Raw genomic sequence first — 20,782 nt, 5'->3', positions numbered from 1 at the left:
ATTAAATGGCTATAATATCCAACTAGCACTACAACTAGGTATAGACCTTCACAGTCTGCAGTTGGACCTATCCATTCCTAACAACACACCCCGGATATTAGGTCCAGGTGGAGTCATTCATACTATTCTGAGGGTTCAAATTCAGCCTGCCCCAGCCTGCCCCAAGCTTTTAAGGATCTTGTGACAATGTTGTAGATGCATGGTTTATTCTTCACTGACAATAACTGCATCTTCAATATAGGTCAAAGCTTATTCTATATAGGGTTGCTGTATCTAGAGAGTGCTCCATGAAAGCCAAAGTGTAGACCTTTATATGAATACAGCCCCATGGGTATTGCAAAGTTGTTTTGGGCTTATCATCCAGTGCAAGATGAATTTGCCGTATCCTTTTAAATCCAGGGGAGTGAGGTAGGGAAATCAAACACACTTTTCCAGGATCTTATCCAGGCATTGAATAAGTGTCAAATATAGAGACCTTGTTAAACTTCCCAGAAGTCATTTAAAAATCCATGTTCAATTTAGCTTGGGAAAAAGTACAATCCTACTACATCATGTGCTGAAGCTTTCATCAATAGCATCAACATCCAGATTTTTTAAACCTTTTTGGCAAACTTTAGCTTTTTAAGCCATGGTGACTATTATTTCATATTTCATGAACCACAATACCAAGAGAATCATAATGTGTTGTTCATTTATCTGATTTAAAAAAAAAAAACAACTGCCTTCTGTTACAGAATGATTAGACAGTCTGTCTTTGTTGCTCCATTAAATTCCATGACACTTCTACTAACTCTACAGCAAAGAGAACACAAGATCTCACTTTAGCAGGTCCAGGTTTCTTTCATATTTGTACCTCTTCAGGCCTTCAAATAATAGATTTGTACCTTCATTTCCCAGTCTGATTGATATATTCAATAGGTGACAGATTCTTCTGAAGTACTTCATAAGGAGCTTAACACCTGACAAGTAATCTACATTCAGGAGTTGTGTGGAATAACTTTACTCAGATCCCAGGTTCAAATCATCTCACTTGTGGGAATCTCCCAAATAATAATTTAAAGGGGCAGAAGCTTATAGAGCCCTACAACACTCCCGAAAGGTAAACATTAATATAAGGAATAAGAGGTCCTAATTTTTTCATCCTTTTCTACCACTCTTTATTACACCTCTTGGAGAGTTTGACTGAATCACTCTAGTAGATTATCAGTTTGAGGCAGAACCACTATAGTTCTCAAGACCTTTATTAATGGGACAAGGTGGGATTTGCTGTATTGTTTTTATGGAAAATTAAAACTTTTTTGTTATCATCCTGAACCAGAAGTGGTAAATACATTATTTAAATATTACTGACCTTGTACATTATTTTTCTGTAAACTGTAGTTTTAAAAACAAATTGATGTATTTTACAACTTCAGATAATGAATACAAAAGGTTTTATTGTAACTTCAGTTTTCTGATACATTTTATAAGTGTTGTGTGAGATTCTCAGTTCAATAAGTGTGATAATAAATTGAAAGTTCCATAAATTCACATTTACTTGAAAACGGTAATTATTGATCATAGATTTTCTGTCACAGACTTAATGCACTTGGAACTCCAAACAAATTTCAATAGATTTACTATCTACAGCCTCACTTCAAATCAGTTTAGTGTTAATATGTATTAAATAAAACCAACACCCTTTTTTTTCTTTGAAGACTCATGTTCCTTTTTATTATAACATTGTAACATGGTCATCAATAAATTAAAACACACCATTCTAAAGTAAATTTTACTAGGGCATTGTATCATTTCAAGTTTATTTGATTTAAATTGGCTCTTGAATTTCAAAAGAAAATTTTCACAGCTGCAGTAAATGGCAATAGTGGTTAACATTTTTAGCTTACAGAGCTGGGGCTCTGGGTTCAGCTCCTGGGGTGTAGATTTTGTTCTGCTGTGGTTGTGTTGGTTTCTTCTGGGTACTCCAGTTTCCTTCTACAGTCCAATAGACAAACCAGTAGGTTAATTAGCTTATAGGGAAATTATCCCTTCTGTGAATTTGTGCATGTTTATGTTTGTATCTGTGTGTGCCCTGTGATAGACAGAAGTCCCATCCAGAATGCATTACTCCTTGCACCTGTTGCTTGCCGGGATACGCTCTGGGTCATCCATTATCCTGTATTGGATCAAGCAGTCACAAAGTGGATAGCTGGATGGAACTGCAATAAATTAGAAAACATGCAATTATTATATATTTATATTAATTACATTGTCTTTTTTGGGACAGGTGCTTTATATAGAACAGATTTCATATAGGTAAATCTATTATGTTGATGACTATTATCATCAACAGGATTGCTCACAGTGGGTCTAATACTCATGTGTTTAACCACTTCTGGAAACAGTACAAGTTGTGCATCTGTGATGTGTGTTTTGCACCAGGTCGCATAAGCTATCTTGTGGAATACAGCCTGCTTAGGCATGTGCTTAGTCAGCTCTAGATGTCCTAGCTATCATCCCCATGCATATTCAGCGGTGATTAAGTCTGGCAAGTAGGACATCTGTGGAAATAGTGTCATTTTATAATGTCACAAGACAACTGTAGTTGCACGTGCAGCATGTGGCCATTGGATTGCTGGAATGCTTCTGGAATGTTCTTGTGGCAGGATGAGATTGCAGAAAGTGTAGCATCGGAAGGTTCCACTAGGATTTGACCAATGTAGGGTAAAGCAGTAAGGTTCTTAACCTTTACATTTGGAGTTTTATTACAGCTTGACAATTCTGGCTAGACTGTCACACTTGGACTTCCTTATTAAACTTTAGTGAGGTGTTGTGACCTATAGTCTTTCAGATCATTGCCATTCACAGAAAGACTATGTTTGGCTGTAGACTATAATCTTGTTAAGTAAGTAATTGCTGCCTTTTACAGTTTTTCTCAATTGCTTAAATGCAATTCCTGAAACAGTATTCACAATGGAAAAACAGTGAACACACATATCCCCAAATTTTATTTCAGTTTGCAAAATAACACATTACCACTACAAAATGCCACTTAAAATATGTACCATAATACTCAAATTCAAATGAGTTCACCAGACAGAATAACAGTGTCAGTAAATAGGAAGCTCTCTTTCTCAGTGTTTAATAAGTGCCATGCAAAATACTATCATCATCAATATTACCCTGAGTACATATTCCTTCCTCTATCTTACAGTCCAACTGATACTGGATATAATTGAAAGTGTAATTACTGGATCAATAATGTTAAGGTAAATATGGGCATTCCATTACACAATATAACTTACAGTACATAAAATCCAATAATTCAACAAAGACATTGTCCAACTTAATGAAAACTAAACAAAAGTGTAAAACAAAGAGACAAATGATCAATATACAATATACATCTCCTGTTTCATCTCATGGTTAGGCCACAGCTTGTTATCTGTGTCACACATTACGGATAAGATGTGAAAGTCACTTTATTATATCATAGTCAGCCTTGAATGATCAAATTTTCAAAATAACAGACAACAAAGACATTTAAACAATATCCAGAACTTGCATACATAATTAAAAATATACAGTTTCTTTTGGATTTCAGTAGATACAATACAGCCGTTTTTTTTATTCTAGAGAGAGATAATAAGGACATTCTTCTGTATACAGACCTTTGTGTACTGTATACAACACATGTACAGTATATGCATTGTATATACTGAATAGTTATAAACTGTATACAAGGTATTTATATTCACCATAAACTGTTTTGTAACTGTCTGTGACACCCATTTGAATCTTAGAATTTAGAGTTTTATTTCTGAATATTTTTGACAAATGTATGTCAAATTGTGTTTTAAATGTACTTAAATTAAATATCAAGTGAAAATGGTCTAAAGAGAATCCAGAAAGAATATATTATCACATGCAAAGCAGGTTTTATTTGGATTAAATTTAAACAAAATTCTGAAGACAAAAAAAAACAAAAGCAATTTTCTGTTCTTTCTCTTTCTATCTATTTCACTTATTTTACAGTGTTGTAACAATTCAATGTAGGTACCCTGCAGTTGGTTAGGTTTGCTTATTATGAACACTTTTAGGACCATTAAATATGCCCTTTATAGACATCATGTTCTCTCTATCCTGGATGTGTCATTTGGGAATGAAGTTTCATATACAGAGTATAGGGCAAAACAAAACTTTGCTTTGCACAGCTATGCTGTTTTAACCTCCAAAGACAGGTAACCATCTGCTGTATCTAAATCATATCTCACATAACAGCTCATAAAACAAATATCTAGAAAGATGAGCTTAAATACTGAAGGTTTTGCTTAACAAATTATAATACGATATTGTAATGGCGATTATAGGTTTTCTCATTACAAATGTACAAAATATCAGCATTTTGTAACTTAAACAACAATGAACAAAATAGAACATATAAAGAAGCAAGTAAAGGTTTATTCCATGCTGAAAAGAGAAGAAAAGAAACACAACGTTTCAGCTGTGGAGCCTTCTTCGGGTATCACACCCACACAAAAGAAAAACGTTGAGTTTCTTTTCTTCTTTATTTGTTCCTTTGCAGCCTATGCATGCTGACACAGCTACCCACCTCAACTAAGAAATATAAATGTCACAGATTGAAAACTTTGGGTGTTGGACACCAGATGTTGAGGGCTGTATGGATGTGAATTGGCTTGATGGGCCAGTGACACCTTGATGTTCATTCAATTTGATGCCCTGTTCTTTTGAGTTCCACAGACACTAGACAATTACAACACTATGCAGCAGGCAACACGTGGGGTTGCCAAACTGGTTTGATTGGTCTTGTAATTGAGGGTCAGTCCTGATAACAGGAACTGATCAAACAATGCATCAGCATACTCGACTGTATTTGGGCAGCCACTTCCTGGAGAAAACACAACATTTTTCAGCCGGGAGATAGAGTAAGCTGCAGAAGGCTCCAGCGTCATCTTCCTCCTCCCCTACCTAACATTGGACGTGGGAGAAATCAAGATAGGTTGGAAGCTTGAGAACCAAGTTGTTTGGAAAGGCCAGGCAGGACAGGACAAGTTGCCTAAGGGCTATGGAAGGATTACACTGAGTTTCACCCCTTTCCATGGTGTGATATAAGAAGCCATATCAGGTCCCTGACCGAAGCTGGTTTCAGAGAAAACTGCTGCTGGACTTCTCATTACGAACATACAGTATGTTGGTAATTGATTTCCATGAGGATTTTTTGTACTTTTCCATTAGTAAGTGACCGTGGTGAATGTATTGTGTATAATGGATAGAACGATATATTAAAATAAATAGAATTTGAAATATTACAATTGTCTGGTCTATGGATGAACTGGTGAGTCAGGGAGATGAAAAAAACCTGTGAAAAGTTAGTGAGATATCTAGAACCTTTCATAATTGCTAGGTGGTGTAGTCATGCTCAAAACAAGGATAAGGCTTGTAATTAGGGGTCACCTATCCATGCCATAAACAGAAAAAGAGCATTATTAAACAGTAAAAAAAATTATTAAACAGTATCCAGATAAAGACATGTAGCATAATGAACTGTACAGGCAAAACAAATATTAGATAGATTAGCAAGGTAGGCTAAAATAAATGTATTTTTCAGTACTACAGATAAAAAGTATAGTAATAGATTAAATTCTACAGATACAAACAACAGTAAAAGATTAAATCAAGTAACATATATAAAAATTGGGAAATTTTAGAAAATGAAAGGAAAATGGATGATGTATGAAATTAAGATTTAAGTTACTGTACGTGTGCATCAAAGAACTAATCACTAATGCCTCAGACTGAGGGAAGACAATTTTTCAACAATATTATTGCAGAAGAAGCAACAGTGTTACACGTCTTAAAAGTACTTAAGAAAAATAAATCTCCAGGGCTTGTAGATACTCTAACAATAACTTTAAGAAAACATTATTGATAGGCCATTAGAAAATCTCTTCCAGCAATCACCTGAGGCTGGAGTAAAATCCCACTGACTGGCAAATTGCTAAAGTAGTGCACATAAAAAAAGGTTGATGTTCCAAAACTGAACCAAATATTTCTAGTACATTAAGGTTAAGAAGAAGAAAACTAGATGGATGGAAATAGGATTATTAGCATGTAAAAGTGATCCACAGTGATGGATACATCCATAGCTTACAATATTGTACTGTAAATAGAGAGTTCTTGATGTTTTTTGATAAAGTTCAGCCTAAAAGATTACTTCTCAAATTTCAAGTGGTGAAAATTCAAAGAAGCTGTATTTGAATTAACAGCTGGTTAATGGATGATAAACAGCACTGATAAGGGGTGAATGTTCTGGTGTGTGCAGAGTAACACAGAGAACTGTAATAGAACCACTGCATTTATTGATTTATATCAGTAATCTAGATGGTACGGATAAGGGGTGAATGTTCTGGTGTGTGTGGAGTAACACAAAGAACTGTAATAGGACCACTGCATTTATTGATTTATATCAGTAATCTAGATTATGATGTATTAAATGATTTAGTCAAGGTATCAAATAATAATAAAACAGAGTATTAGATTTAGATAGAATTGAAGACTGGGAAAACATCAGGCAGAAGTTATTTAATGAAGACAAGTGTTGACTACTTACCTTACAGAGACATAAACTACAAATATAAAATAGGATGCTAGTCTGCAAAAACTATTGGACCTATGCGAACAATACTAATAATCACAGAATAGAAATTCTAGCTATTGTTACATATCTAGTAATATTAATGTAATGCATGTCTTTTCGTGGAACAAAAGGGTGAAAAATTCTGCATTTAAAGCCATGTTTCCATGCTAATCTACATGTACTTTGAGCACACAGTTCACTGAGATATACAGTAAATGGAATGACTTCCTCTGGGAGAGAAGTGTTTTTCTGTGCACATATAGAATTGTATTATTATTCCTAATGCTTCAGTTTATTAGTTAAATGGAAAAGTTAAAGAAATATATTGGAGTAACCTGTCTTTAAAATCTGAACACTGATCCTGCCAAAGCACAATCATCTTAAGGAATTAAAATTCATGTGACAATCTTAAAATTTGACAGTTCCTTATGACTGCACAGGAATTTAAGGTTAACATTTTTTTCTGGACTTCTTTGTGTATTTTGATGTCCCTTATATAATCTTTAAATTAAACCCATTTAGTCTTGAAAAAGTATTAAGACCCCTGCGCAGTTTTCACATTTGTTGCTTTAAAACTCACAGTCATGACACTTTGGAAAAAAAACCATAAAGAAGTAAATAGATTATTATCTAATGATTGATATCTAATCATCATATTATAAATTAATATGAGAAGTGTTAATTTCATAAGTAATAAAACTCAATCAACCTGTGGCAAACCTAATTACTTTTGGTGCACAAATTACCCTAGCAGGTCACATCAAGGAAAGGATGAAACTGGATGTAGATGGAATTATGAAGACAATGATAAAAGAGATATAGAGGTCAATGGTTGAGATGAGAGAAAATGTGACTGAGTCAACAATATCCCAGTCACTCCACAAAGCTATCCAGTATTGCAGAATGGAAAACCCATGGCAAAATTCTGCATGGAGTTTCCAAGCATTTGAGTGATACTATGAAGATGTGTCTTGTGATCAGTCAAGAATAAATTGGAAATTTTTGGTCTAAATGGAAAGACCTGATACACCTGATGCAAACCCAACAAAGTGCTTCACTTAGTCAGCACCATCCCTAATGTCAAGCATGGGGGAGGCATAGTAAAGTTCTGCTGCTCAACTAGGAATCTTAATGGAGAGAAATGCAGATAAATCTTAGAGAAAAATATGTTTCATATTAAAAATTAAAATGAAAATTTGCCTTTCAGCAGATGAATGACCTGAAGAATAAGGTCAAAGCTACACTTAAGCAGCTTAAGAATAAGAAAGTGAATGTCATTGAGTGAAACTGGCCCTGCAGTGTGTACTTATTTGTGTCTGTGTGTGCCCCCTGATGGTTGGATGTCTTTGTGTGACCCAGTCATAGACCTGACTTGAATCCTACTAAGAATCTGTGAAAATAATAATAATTATAATTATAATTATAAAATAATAATAGTGCACCAGAACGCTCACCACACATCAGCTATCAGTGAGGAGGAGAGCAGAGTAATGAAGCCAATTCATAGATGACTTGATAACCGCTTCCCATAAATGACCCTCAAACTACCTGAGTGCAAATTCACCTAGAAGAATGGGCATAAATTCTACCATGCCAGTATGCATGTTGAAAGCTGGTTAAGACTTACCCACACAGACCTGGCTGTTAGCCAAAAGAGCTTCCACTACATATTGAATTCTTTGGTATGAGTACTTATGCAATCTACATTTTTTTTCTCTTTAATTTTTGCCAACATTAACAACAGTTAATCTGTTTTAAGCATTTGAATTAAATAATACATTTTAAATATTAATTTTAAAAATCTAAATGCGTTAATAATTTATAATTTTACAAAATCAAATCAATTGAAGGGTCTGAATCCTTCATTTGTGCTGTTCATACTAAATCACATTTCATTATATTAACTAATAACATTTTTGTAACAAGGAACTTGTACTGTTTCTGAGGTGTAAAGACTCAATAAATATTGTTTGGAAAGATTTAATGGCAACCTCATTCTTTTAAAGCCCAGACTAGCTCTGTTGTAGCTCTGACTCATAATCACAGGGTAGGGGGTTCGTGTCCCATCTCAGGTGCCAGGTCCTCCAGGGCACAAGGGTAACAACCCTGTCCCATAAAAAAATAATGTTATGGAAACAGCAATAGGATGTTGCTGTGCCTACATGCCGGAAGGCGTAATGGGCAAACATCCATCCATCATTCTTTTACAAAAATTGTGTGGTCTGTCTATAATGATGTAAATTTCTTTCTTTTTTATTTCTGACCAGAGAGCTTTTGGAATTCAGCTTTTTTCACCAAACAAACTTCCTATCTTCACTTCCCAACATTCCATGGTGAACTGAGTGCCGATATATCATTCTTATTCAAAACTACAGCATCATCTGGTGTATTTCTGGAAAATCTCGGAATCAAAGATTTCATACGGATTGAACTCAACTGTAAGTAGATTTTGAATTTATTAAATTCTAATTTAGAAAAAATATATTAATCTCTTTTTGTCATACAATATTTGCTTAATTCTAAATTTAGAACCAGAATCCAGAACCTTACAAAATGTTAGTGCACATAACTATGAATACACAAGTTCTTAAAAAAATTGCAGAGTTCACACATTTCGTGCTATTAATAATGTAAATATTGTAACGCTTATGGCCGTCAGTGGTGTGTAAGAGCTGGCTTACCAGAGCGGTGACGTCACCGCCTTTCCCTGTAATAGCAGGACTACAGCCAGTGGGCTGTAGAGAGATCTCTCTTTAGCTCAACAAGCTGAGTCCCTGTTGAGTAATGCCAGAGGCCCAGGTTCGCGTCCCCCACGGAGCAGGGCCGACCTGTGAAGGCAGAAGGCAAGGGTGCCCACCTGAACCCCCGTTGCGTTACAATATTCTAAAATATTTGCATAAAATATAATTGTATAAGGAGATTATTACTAGGAAGCTTACTCTCATGTTCTCAATGAATTAAGGAGTATAATATACATTTTGCTTACAAAATGTAAATGTACCATTTTGATTATGAAAATATAGCATAATATACATAAAAATGATTTATTACTAGAATATGCTACATTTCTTTCACCACATGGATTTTGTTATGCCTACTTTACCTCTGTTGGTATTTTTCCCTGGTTTTCTATTGAATTGTAGACTGTCACACTGTGCTTTATACCAAATGGAGAGGAACTGATGGATGTGCATAGAATAAGCATAGGTCTTAAGAGCTTTGGTGTTAATATATTGACAGACCTCACAGTTTAAAAAAAATGGTAAACTGAAACTCATTTCAAAAAAAGAAATCTAAAACCCTGGAAATCTCAACCTATGAATAACACACTTCAAGGTGTATGTTGACTCATCAAAATCATTACTCATGAACCTTCAGAGGATGAAAATGGTCCTCAAGGACAACAGTTGTAACACTAAAATTGAATATATATTGTGTTGTGTTGGCCATCTTAGTGTGGAAACAAACTAGTGCAACAAAAGAGGCTTATAATCTCAAGGATTCTTTGTGTATTCCTAAACAAATAACATACAAATCATGCAAGGTTGCATGGATTGTTTAATTTTCTGTGCTCAATTTGGTGGTATGGAAATACGCAACATATTAATAGACAAATAATCTAATAAATTACAAATTCACAAGGCTGCAAAACACACAGGATAAGTTAAATACGTTAAATTGGAATGAGTTCCAATACACTACATCCAATCTTCTTCAATATATTGTTCAAATTAAGAATTTCCAAAATTGAATAATTCTGTATGTGGGAAAGTAAGTCATTTTCATAAACTGAATAATTCTACACAGGTGAGTCCACACTCTAAACTGGTCCTAAAAGAAGGCGACATTTAGATCCTATACAGGAGTGCATGTAAATATACAATTGAATATTTCCTCAAATATAAAAGTAAATCTTCTTTTCATGTTTTAGCTGCACGTTTAATGCAGTTTAAAGTAAATACCAGATAGATGAGCCATATCTGTTTGTTAAGCAAAAAAATCCTTTCAATATAATAAGCTATTTGTGAAGTTCTATAAAGTCACATTCTGTGCATATAGACTTTGTGCATTATGTTGCATCAAACAGTTTCATTGTTTCTTTGACAGTTTAGAAACTAATTTACTCACTCATTTCCTTTTTTTTACTTTAAATAATAAGATCAGCCAAATACATTTTTTATTTGACTTTATCAAATAAATTGTGGCACTGCTACACTACGTTTCATAGTTCATTAGTATAATATCCATCTGAAGGATAAGACAAAATTGATAAATTGATCAGAACCAAGTAAACATTTCTAATTTTTGCAATAATGAATAGTGTATTGCATATCTGTAGAACAGTTCATAATGGTTTGTATGTTTTATATATGCCATGATGTAATGCAGCTTTGTTAGCATCCTGTTACACCACTACCAAACTAATAAGTAAAGTTCAGTAACATCACAAATGCATGCATAATTCTCTGTCAAGTCAGTTGTCAATCCTGTGAATAACTCTTGCTCAAAATAAAACGTTGTTGCAAATAAGAAGGAAGTGCTTAGGGGACATGATCTGTGCTTGATTTCATATAATTCTTCCAAATAATTAATGGTGTATTTTAGAACAGAAATTCAGTAGAAGTTCAAATTCCTAATCTCTCCACTGTCTCTCGACTATACATCAATATCTCACCTGATGAGCACCCTATTTGCACTTCTTTCTTTCAGAATCTGACATTTCTCTGACTCCGTATTTTTTTTAGAGACAGCCTTACCCTTCATTCTCTGTCATTCCTGTGTATTGCCTGTACCTCGTGCTCAGCTACCAACACATTTTCTCACCTGTTTCCTGCACAGTCTGACCACCATTCACCTCCTCCATTAGGATTAATGATTGCCTTATCACTCTTCCTCAGACATGCAGCTCTTTGACATCTACTTCTCCATGCTCTGTGGAAAGCAACTGGCTCCATGCAGCCTCTATGATTCTCATGTCATCAAACCTCCTCACACCTCTGGAACAACCTCCTTCCTCCCCCTTTCCACATTCCCCATTAGTCTCCCTCCTTCTGTCTCCTCTTCTGTCCTATTTCATCATTGGGCATCCAACCCACCACAAAATCACACCCAGCTTATCTCCAATGTTTGATCTCTCTTCTTTCCCCAATCCCTCTTTCCCAGTCTTTAGTAGTAGCCCCCCTTTCCACTAGCTCTCTCAGCCCCATGGGATGAGCACACCGTGTCAGTATGGGGGACGTTATGCTTGGAATCTGTCCTCATTCATTAAGTTACGTCAAGTATTGGACTCCTACTTGCCCTCAAGGATCATTGATTTGGCCAATAATTTTTTGTGGGTTCTGTTTGGAATCTATACTCATTTACTCATTCATAACAAATGGACCAGACAAGCCAGAGCGGTTTCAATATTTCAAGCTCAATTCTGGTACTAGTCCAAAAATCCTTTTTTTTAGTACTTATTTTTCAATTTTGATCAGCCATCTTGATCATTCCATCTGTTTAGCAGCCAAAGCAAAAAGTATCAACATGTTCTTACTGTCTACCAGTTTATCACTTTCATATCAAGCTACCTCAGCACTCATACTCTTTCCGAGTTGTACAACATCTTCCTATTCGAATCTATTCCATCTAACCCTAGATCTATGCTCTCTGAAGGCCTGCATATATCAGAACGGCACACACTACATGCTCTGTCATTGAGTTATGTGGTTCCTTTAATCTGTTGAGAGGGTCCTGTCAGCTTGATCTTTATGAGCTATTGCAGTTCCCAAATCTAAAAGTGTTATGCAAAAAAAAAAGTTTTTTGTAAATGTTATACTTTCAATACAATTATTCTTTGTTTCATATTAATTAGGATTTGACTGACTGAAAATGTATATCTAATGTTAGAGAAACTATACATGGGGTGTTGGAGTGTTCATGTCTCACAATTGTTTTTCAATTTGTTTTAGTAGGCTAGTATGATTGAACAGCATGCATCAGTATGAATTTGAAGAATAGAATATAATTTATAAATAGTAGGAAAGAATGTGTAGTCATCAAGGTAGAAAAGGAAAATTGCATTGGCTTTGGAAATTCTGTCTGCTACTGAAACAAACTGCTGTTTGTTCATGTAAGTGCAAAAAGCCACATTTTTACCTAGTTGTCTACATTTTCTGTTGTTTGGAAAGGAAATATACTAAAATATACTATATTTACAGTTTAGTTTTAAACCTTTCTCTTTCACAGAGACTCATATAATTTGTTTGACTTTTAGCTCCTTCTGAAGTAATTTTTTCATATGATGTGGGGAATGGTCCTTTTGAATTGAATGTGAAAACACCTACTCAACTGAATGATGACCAGTGGCATCATGTTAAAGCTGAGCGGAATGTGAAAGAGGCTTCACTTCAAGTAGATGAGTTTCCAAGTAAGACCCAAAAAGCTCCTGCTGATGGACATATTCATCTGCAGCTCAACAGCCAATTATTTGTAGGTAGGAGATCATTTTCCTTTCAATGTTATGCATGCAATACCCAATCCTATGAATGTAACTTAGTCTGTTTTTATGTAAACTATACTGCTAGGATATTATCTGTCTACCTTGACTACCTTGAATACTGAGCTGAAATAGGATTTTCCTCTATTATATATACTATATTTCGGAATGCTATAAGAGGATATTGATAACTGCTTTAAGCTTTTTGAGAATGTCTGAGAACAAATTGGAAAAAAAGTGTTTTATTGTATTTAAGATAGTGTGTCTCTGTTCTTATCGACTCAGATGAAAAAATCAAGATTTGGAGTTTTGCATTATAACTAAATCAACTTTTCTTTCTCCCCTTTTGGTGGCATGATTGAAAATCCACTTAGAACAATAAACATATTGTAGCGTTTTCAGGTTCCCTCAGGACAAAGGACAAGTGGAGACGTGATAGTAAATCAAGCGACTGCTTTATTCTCCTATCGAAACCACACAAAAACCAAACACAGGATATACACACACGAGGAGACCGACAGAACATGTACACATGGATAGGGTGGTAACTCGTTAACTATAGGCTATACACTTATAAAGCTATACAGGACACTGAAACTACTATAACACTATTTACATATGCAGGGTCAGCTGCTGGTCATCATGCTGACCCTCAGACTCCCCCCGGCTACAACTCCCAGCCTGCTTCACGGTACCATGAGTGCCTAGGTGCGCTTCCTCCTTACCACTGGGCAAGGGCGTTACAATATAGTCGCAATGCTCTGCTGAGAGAATGAAGATTTCAAAATGGATATGTTCTGACTAAAATGTAAATAATTTGTGTTAACATCCCAAAGACTTTTGTGTTAATTTTCACACTGGCACCTGATTTGTTGAAAACTGAAGCTCAAATAGACATTCCCCCAGTGGCAAAGTAGTCATGAAAGGCAATATATTGCATATAGTACAGATTAAACACACTGAACACAATTTACACTATGTATTAAAGGTAATATCTTCTGGAGTTTACATGTGGATGACCTAATTTGGGTAGGTAATGAGTCATTCCTTTAATAATGATGGATGAATGAACTCTAACAGCTCCCTGTCTTTCACTGAACTATGGCATTGTTGCTCTGTCATGAAAACTTGCATATGTGACTAAAATGTTGAGAAATATCACATTTGCATATGCAGAATTACAGGAAAACAGTTTCTGTCACACAAACCGCTGTGCTTTATGAAAAGTCACAAGGTGGACATTACGAGGAGTGCAAAAGTATTAAAAACTAGTTTTTAACAGGCATGTCACAACTTGTAAGGCAAAAGTCCTTTAGATATTTTAATGATCTTAACCAGTACAAATATACAATATATCTTAACCAGTACAAATCCAGAAGCTTCACAGTGCAGTCAATAATTATAGCAACCTTCTGTTTAAAACAAAATAGTCTTTGTTTAAGTAAATTAAATTCAAAGGGCAGTCAAGTTTAAAGGTAGAAAACAATTGATTTTAAAAGGTGTAAATAAAAAAAAACAAAGCACAACATGTATAATGTATAAAAAACTAAAATAATGTTGTGCATCAACACTCACCTTTATTCTCCTTCTGACTAACTTCATAGACTTACCACTCTAATTTTTCTTGCTGAAGTGTACTGGGATGGCAGAATACATACACAGTACATGACATTGGAACTGATTACAAACATAAAAGCACACACCTACAAAATCACCTACGCATGCTCACAGTTACATTGAAAGAAGTGAAAGGATTAAAACCAGTACAAATTGGTTGGAAATATATTCTTATGTTTGCTTAATTTGCAAGTATTATTTGTCTCTGTTAAATGTTCTCCATACCCCCAACAGTTTAAGTAATGTGCACATTAGACCTTGACAAAATTAGCAAATAAAAAAATTAAGCAAACAGTGTCCTTCATGGTTACAAACAAAATATTTCTGAATGATATTATTTTGGTTTTCTTGCAGGAGGTACTGCATCAAGACAAAAAGGCTTCCTTGGATGTATCCGTTCTTTCCAATTAAATGGGGTAACACTTGATCTTGAAGAAAGAGCCAAAATCACCCCTGGAGTGCAACCAGGCTGCCCAGGGCATTGCAGCAGCTATGGTAGCCTTTGCCAGAATGAAGGGAAATGTATTGAAAAACCTAATGGTTTTTCATGTGATTGCAGTGCATCTGCATATACGGGACCTTTCTGCAAGAAAGGTAACATAGTTGATGTTAACATTTATTGATTAATTATTGTCAACTCAAACATTTTACTGATTGCAGAGGTCAAAATTACACTAAAGACTTGATAAAATTATTTCAAGTAAAATACAAAGATGGCCTTGCAGTTTACTGTGTTCATAATTTACTGATACTATATGTTCATTGTAATAATATGCATGATTCATAGCAAGAAATTCAAATAACGTAAAAAAGTAAAGATATTAGATGGAGCCATTCAAAATGCACAGTAAAACCCCAGGAACTGATCTACCACAGTAAGTGATTTGCTGGCCAAAATGATTGACAGGTGGCACTTGATGTGCATTAGTTGTTAGTGAAACGATTGCTTCTTTTAATCTCTCTACTGTGTATGTTTAAATCTGCTTAATATGGAATATTAATATGGAATTTTACAACTAAAGAGAAATTTTGGTAGCTGAGCATAAAAATAGCAGGAGCTAAATGTCTCCGAATAACGAAATTAATTTAGGAATATAAACATATTATGTAAACTGTATTAGTGGTAGTTTAAATAAAAACTACACAACAATATTCCACTTCAAAAACATTTTACGTATTAAAGTTTTTCACTTGGTCACTTACTGTTGTTATTTTGGAAAAGTTTTGATGTGCTCATTCTGACTGTAGTAATTTTATCTACTTTATAAAAAGCTATAATGTTTTAACCTTTTCTGTGAATACTTGCGCTTGTTATCGCAGTACAAAACTGTACTTTTTAGAATCCGCTTAATAGGGAATAATATGGAATCGCATATCTAAGGAAATTAATAAATAGATTAAATTAAGGATCTAAATATAACATGTTTATATAGCTCAAATTATTACCATAGTCCACTTTCTTTGTTAACATCTGCATCAATTTGACTTATTCACTCGTGATTACTTGGAAACATTTTGCCTGTCCTTTTCAGTGATAGCTTAAGCTACTGAGCTGTGCGTTGATACAATGGCTTCAGTGTGTGACTCGCATTCTGGAAGCCAGGGTTCTCAGGGCACGAGTTTTCCTTTAACAATTAAACATTGCTCTTAAAAAAAATAAAATAGTAAATATTATAGAAACTATATTGAATTTTTTGGACATTTTTTCTAAATATCACAAAATATTCAAAGTTAAATTATATCAACAACCTAAATGGGCAACCATGTATGCTGTCAACAGTGGGAGTTAAAAACAGTTTAATTCAAGTCAAAACACTTTATTCAGTGGGGCAATTTAACACAAGCCTTTACAACAACCCTTAAAACGAAATTGTATCTATTATAATTATAATCAAGAATAGCAAAATGGTATTAATAATAAATAATAATGCCAAACTTCTTGTATCTTTTTCAGAGTCATTGTTTTCCGCGGTTTCCATAACCTTCGCTTTCTTTGCAAAAAATGACACAGAACCTTCAAACCACAGGCATTTGAAATATCGTGATTTGTGAAAAGTTTCACAGCTTTTATTTAAACAATATCTAGGACCTGGTTGCATTTTTAGAAACCTTAGTTTGAATAAAAAAGATCCCAGGTGTAAGCGAGAATGCATTATGCTACATTTTTATGCATCAGTTGAAGCATTCAGAAGTCTTTCAAAAACATAAAAAATGTAACATTATATTGTATGGCACGATAGGCAACTGATTCTTTTAATTTTTAGAGAAAATCAAAAATAAGAAACAATAACGTGTCCCTGCCTAAATTAGACATTGCATGACTTTAAATGCCATAATTTGGGTGAAAAAAGGGTGATTTTTCTTCCTCGTGATCATCTTATAATGTTTGTGTAAGCTGTAAGTTTTTTGTTTACTTTTTAACTAAAAGTTTAAAACATTTTAATTTTGTCAATGCAACACACGTTTCATACACAAAAAATCACATTCTCCCTGAACCAGATCAGCAGGTCTTTTAGTAATAAGATGAATGAATGAACCTTCAGACCATCTCCAGGATGCTCAGAAAGGAGGGATTGTTTCATGCCTGCCAGCTAGGCATTATTACCTCACAGTAGGGGGAAGGGAAGTGGGCTGTAATTTCACTCTCTATCAATACACATTCCAAAAACTCACTGATGCAGTTTTAGCCAAGTAATTCCTCATTTAAATTTCTGGTTTTAAGAGAAGACTGTGACTTTTCATGTATCGTTCATTTGTTTTCATTTACCCTTGCAATGGCTAATTGTGGTGTAAGTTTAGAGGATTTTACTCTGCCCCCGATTTTGGAGCAGTCTGAGAAATGTCACAGGGAAGATGTTTATCGATAGCAAGCTTTAGTCTCTCAGTTTACTGGGGACATAGCAGATGTTAAACTGAGGAAGGGATACACCCCCACGCCCCAAACAGACAAAAAAGATACAGGTGATAAAAATCCATTCAAAAAGTTGCAGTGTGTTAGCACAAACTCTAACAAAGCCACTTGTGAGAGCAAGGTGTCATTCTGCTCAATTATATGATAGCTACAGTACAGTCAGATAGATTTTAAATTATTTAAACAACATTAGCTGTTTGTCAAATTCACCTACGTTGTGCAGTACACGACTTCTGAAAAGGTACCTTTTTTCTGTCATGCAAACTCATCAAAGGTTTCTTTTTTATAATTCTGAAATAATTGTAAAAATAACCTTTCTTCCCTCCTTCGTTAAACTTAAAGAATTCTGTGAAAAAATCTTTAATCATGAAACCATCACATATAATAATTCATCCAGATACACACACTCACGCCGGAGCCAAGTTCTCCAGAAAAAAATTCCCACAGTATGTCTTCGGACTGCGCAGTACTGTACAGTACAATATACAGTTTAAAGTTTTAAATTTAAAGTTAAATTGTTGGCTGATTACTGGCTGCTGAAATTTGGATTAAGACAAAATATAGATTTTCTCAATTCAGATGTAAACCTGAAAAAGACGCATCGTGTTCACAACAAGCTATAATAGTGGACTATTCGGCTATGTAAGAAACAAACCAAAATTAATGCTCTGATCAAGCTTTGTACCGCCTGGGTGCAGCACACTACATTACAGTCCATTGCCCATTACCACTATAAGGACAATAAAAGTTTTTTTTTTTTAAAGAATGTCAAAAAGTTTCCAAAAAACGTCCACTTGTGATATTTTAGCTGCATAGTTACACGATTCCATATTAATATAACTATCAAGTTGTATTAAATCAGTGCAACTTTTTTTACAATAATAGCAAGTGGTGTTCTTACTACGTATTCTTAGAAAAGGATTAAACATTATAACTTTTTATGAAGTACAGTATATAAACTTTATAATGTTAGAGCAAGCATGTTAAAACCATAACCCACTGTAAGTCACCAAGTTAAGGACTTTGATGCATAAAATACAGTATTTATGAAGAAGGTGGAATACTGCTGTGTACAGATGCAGCCATTGAAAACGAGTGAGGTACACCACGGTACCATGCGGTGGGCGTGTCGCATCCTAACGCTGTATGACGCAGTATCACGCGTCATATGACGTCATATCGGAAAGTATCCGGAATCACCTTGTAAAACCGCCAGGAGAAGCCAATAAAGCTTAACCTCTCATGTACAGCATTTGAGCTTTTAAATTTAAACTGTGTATTACAGCATGTTAATCATTAAAAAGTCATTAAAAAGTTGGTATATTTTATGAAAGCAAGATTGCTCAGTTGGGCAAAAGTACACAACCTACCCTTATCATAAATATTTTAATTATGCAGAAATATTTAATGCATCAAAGCCTTTACCGAAGATATTACTAATAGTATTAATAATGAATGACCTTGGACAAACTGTTAACTCAAAGTATTACGCTGTTCCACATTATTTGTAACCGTCATTTTAAATGAAAAGACTTTATTTTTTCATCGACAAAAAATAACACCACGGCATTTCGTTGATCTAACTAACAAGGAACCAGCGCTTCTCTGAGTCCGGTATCATCTGCCGTTCACTGTCCATCCTCCCGCTTCTGACACCAATGTAATGAATTTGGGTTCGTTGAGGATGAACACAGAGACTCAAACTTGTGAAGTTAAAAACTACGCTTTATTTCTTCTCCGTCACCACCCGCTAGCAGCACTCCCGCGCCCAGATGAGAGAGAGACACAAGACAAGCCAACCAAGAGCGCGGGCCCGAGAGAGAGAAAGAGAGAGAGACAGACAGACAGACAGACAGACAGACAGACACCAAGGGGTGTGGAACCAGGGAACTATTTACATGGAAAACGGGCAATCTCCCCAGACTGTACGCCCGTTTCACTGTTACCTGGATACCTCTTGGGGGATATCCTCTATATCCTCTTGGGGGGAATATCCTCTTGGGGGATATTCTAACAACAAGTGATTATAAGACAATCTGTCAAAGTGCAATGAAATACAATATGCTGGACAGTATGCTTCTCAAAGTGCTTTACAGGATAACAACAATAACAACAACAATTTTACAAGTCCTGGGAGGAAGAATATCATCAATATTAATAATAATAATAAACTTTATTTTATATAGTGCCTTTAAAGGTGGCTTTTTTTAAAAAAAAACTTTTTTAAATGCATTTGAATTTGCACACAGAGCAGAGCAGTGTTTACTTGAACATGGAGATGCCATACTGAATAGTTCCTGCACACAACCATTGCAGCGGAATTTGCATCGTTTGGCAGGGCTATGATTCATACAAGTGGTGGTGGATTTGGAGACAAAATGTATTTACATTGGGTTGCTGTAAGTGGAGCACTAATAACCCCAAAGCTCTACTTATTATTTTGAGAATGCACCTGACAAGCTGGACAGTATGCTTCTCAAAGCGCTTTACAGGATAACAGCAACAATAACAACAACAATTTACAAGTTCTGGGAGGAAAAATATGATCAATATTAATAATAATAATAATAAACTTTATTTTATATAGCGCCTTTAAAAGTGGCTCCTCAAAGCGCTTTACAGGATAACAACCGATGAAACAACAGTGGCTGGAGGTTGAAAATACCTGTGAAACCGGTTTGTTCACAATGTACTGTACTGTAGACACAGAGTGTTACACCAACGTGGCTGGTGTAACAATGGAATGGAATTGCATGTTAAAGCAATTCCATTGAGGAGCCAGGCGTGATAATTGTTTTGTTCCTTGATTTTCTGATCTGCAAGGCCATTTGGCTGCAGCGAATGTGAATTCTGTCTGGCATTGCCAGATTGAGAAAAAATAAAAGTATTTTAAATCAAGATGGGGGGTAAAGGAGTCGTCTCTACAACACTCTCCCTTATAAAATTAACGTGAAACAAAACAAAAACTAAAAATAAGATACAATCTACAGACATTCACAACATAAACATATCTTAAAACATTTACATATATTGTTAAATTATTACTTTAAAAATATACTTTAAGTTACTGAAACAGCCAGTTAATAAAATCGTTGCAATTTTGTTCTTGTTTGGAGGTGGGGATATTCTGACAACAATT

The 20,782-nt window shown here is 34.9% G+C and overlaps 1 protein-coding gene across 1 annotated transcript in view; it reads left to right on the top strand.

The window, feature by feature from the left end:
- Positions 1 to 20,782, top strand: part of cntnap3 (contactin associated protein family member 3) — a 438,191-nt gene that overhangs the window by 366,171 nt on the left and 51,238 nt on the right. Inside the window, exons 16-18 of the mRNA XM_088910414.1 lie at positions 8,905 to 9,075; positions 12,894 to 13,112; positions 15,087 to 15,326. Of these exons, the coding sequence (XP_088766540.1) occupies positions 8,905 to 9,075; positions 12,894 to 13,112; positions 15,087 to 15,326 (630 nt within the window). The remainder of the gene's footprint in view (positions 1 to 8,904; positions 9,076 to 12,893; positions 13,113 to 15,086; positions 15,327 to 20,782) is intronic.

This window comes from Atractosteus spatula, chromosome 3 (genome assembly GCF_055471065.1).
Source record: "Atractosteus spatula isolate fAtrSpa1 chromosome 3, fAtrSpa1.hap1, whole genome shotgun sequence".
Classification (NCBI taxonomy): domain Eukaryota; kingdom Metazoa; phylum Chordata; class Actinopteri; order Semionotiformes; family Lepisosteidae; genus Atractosteus; species Atractosteus spatula.
Note: the sequence above shows the minus strand (reverse complement) of the source record. Positions and strands in the feature narration are given on the sequence as shown.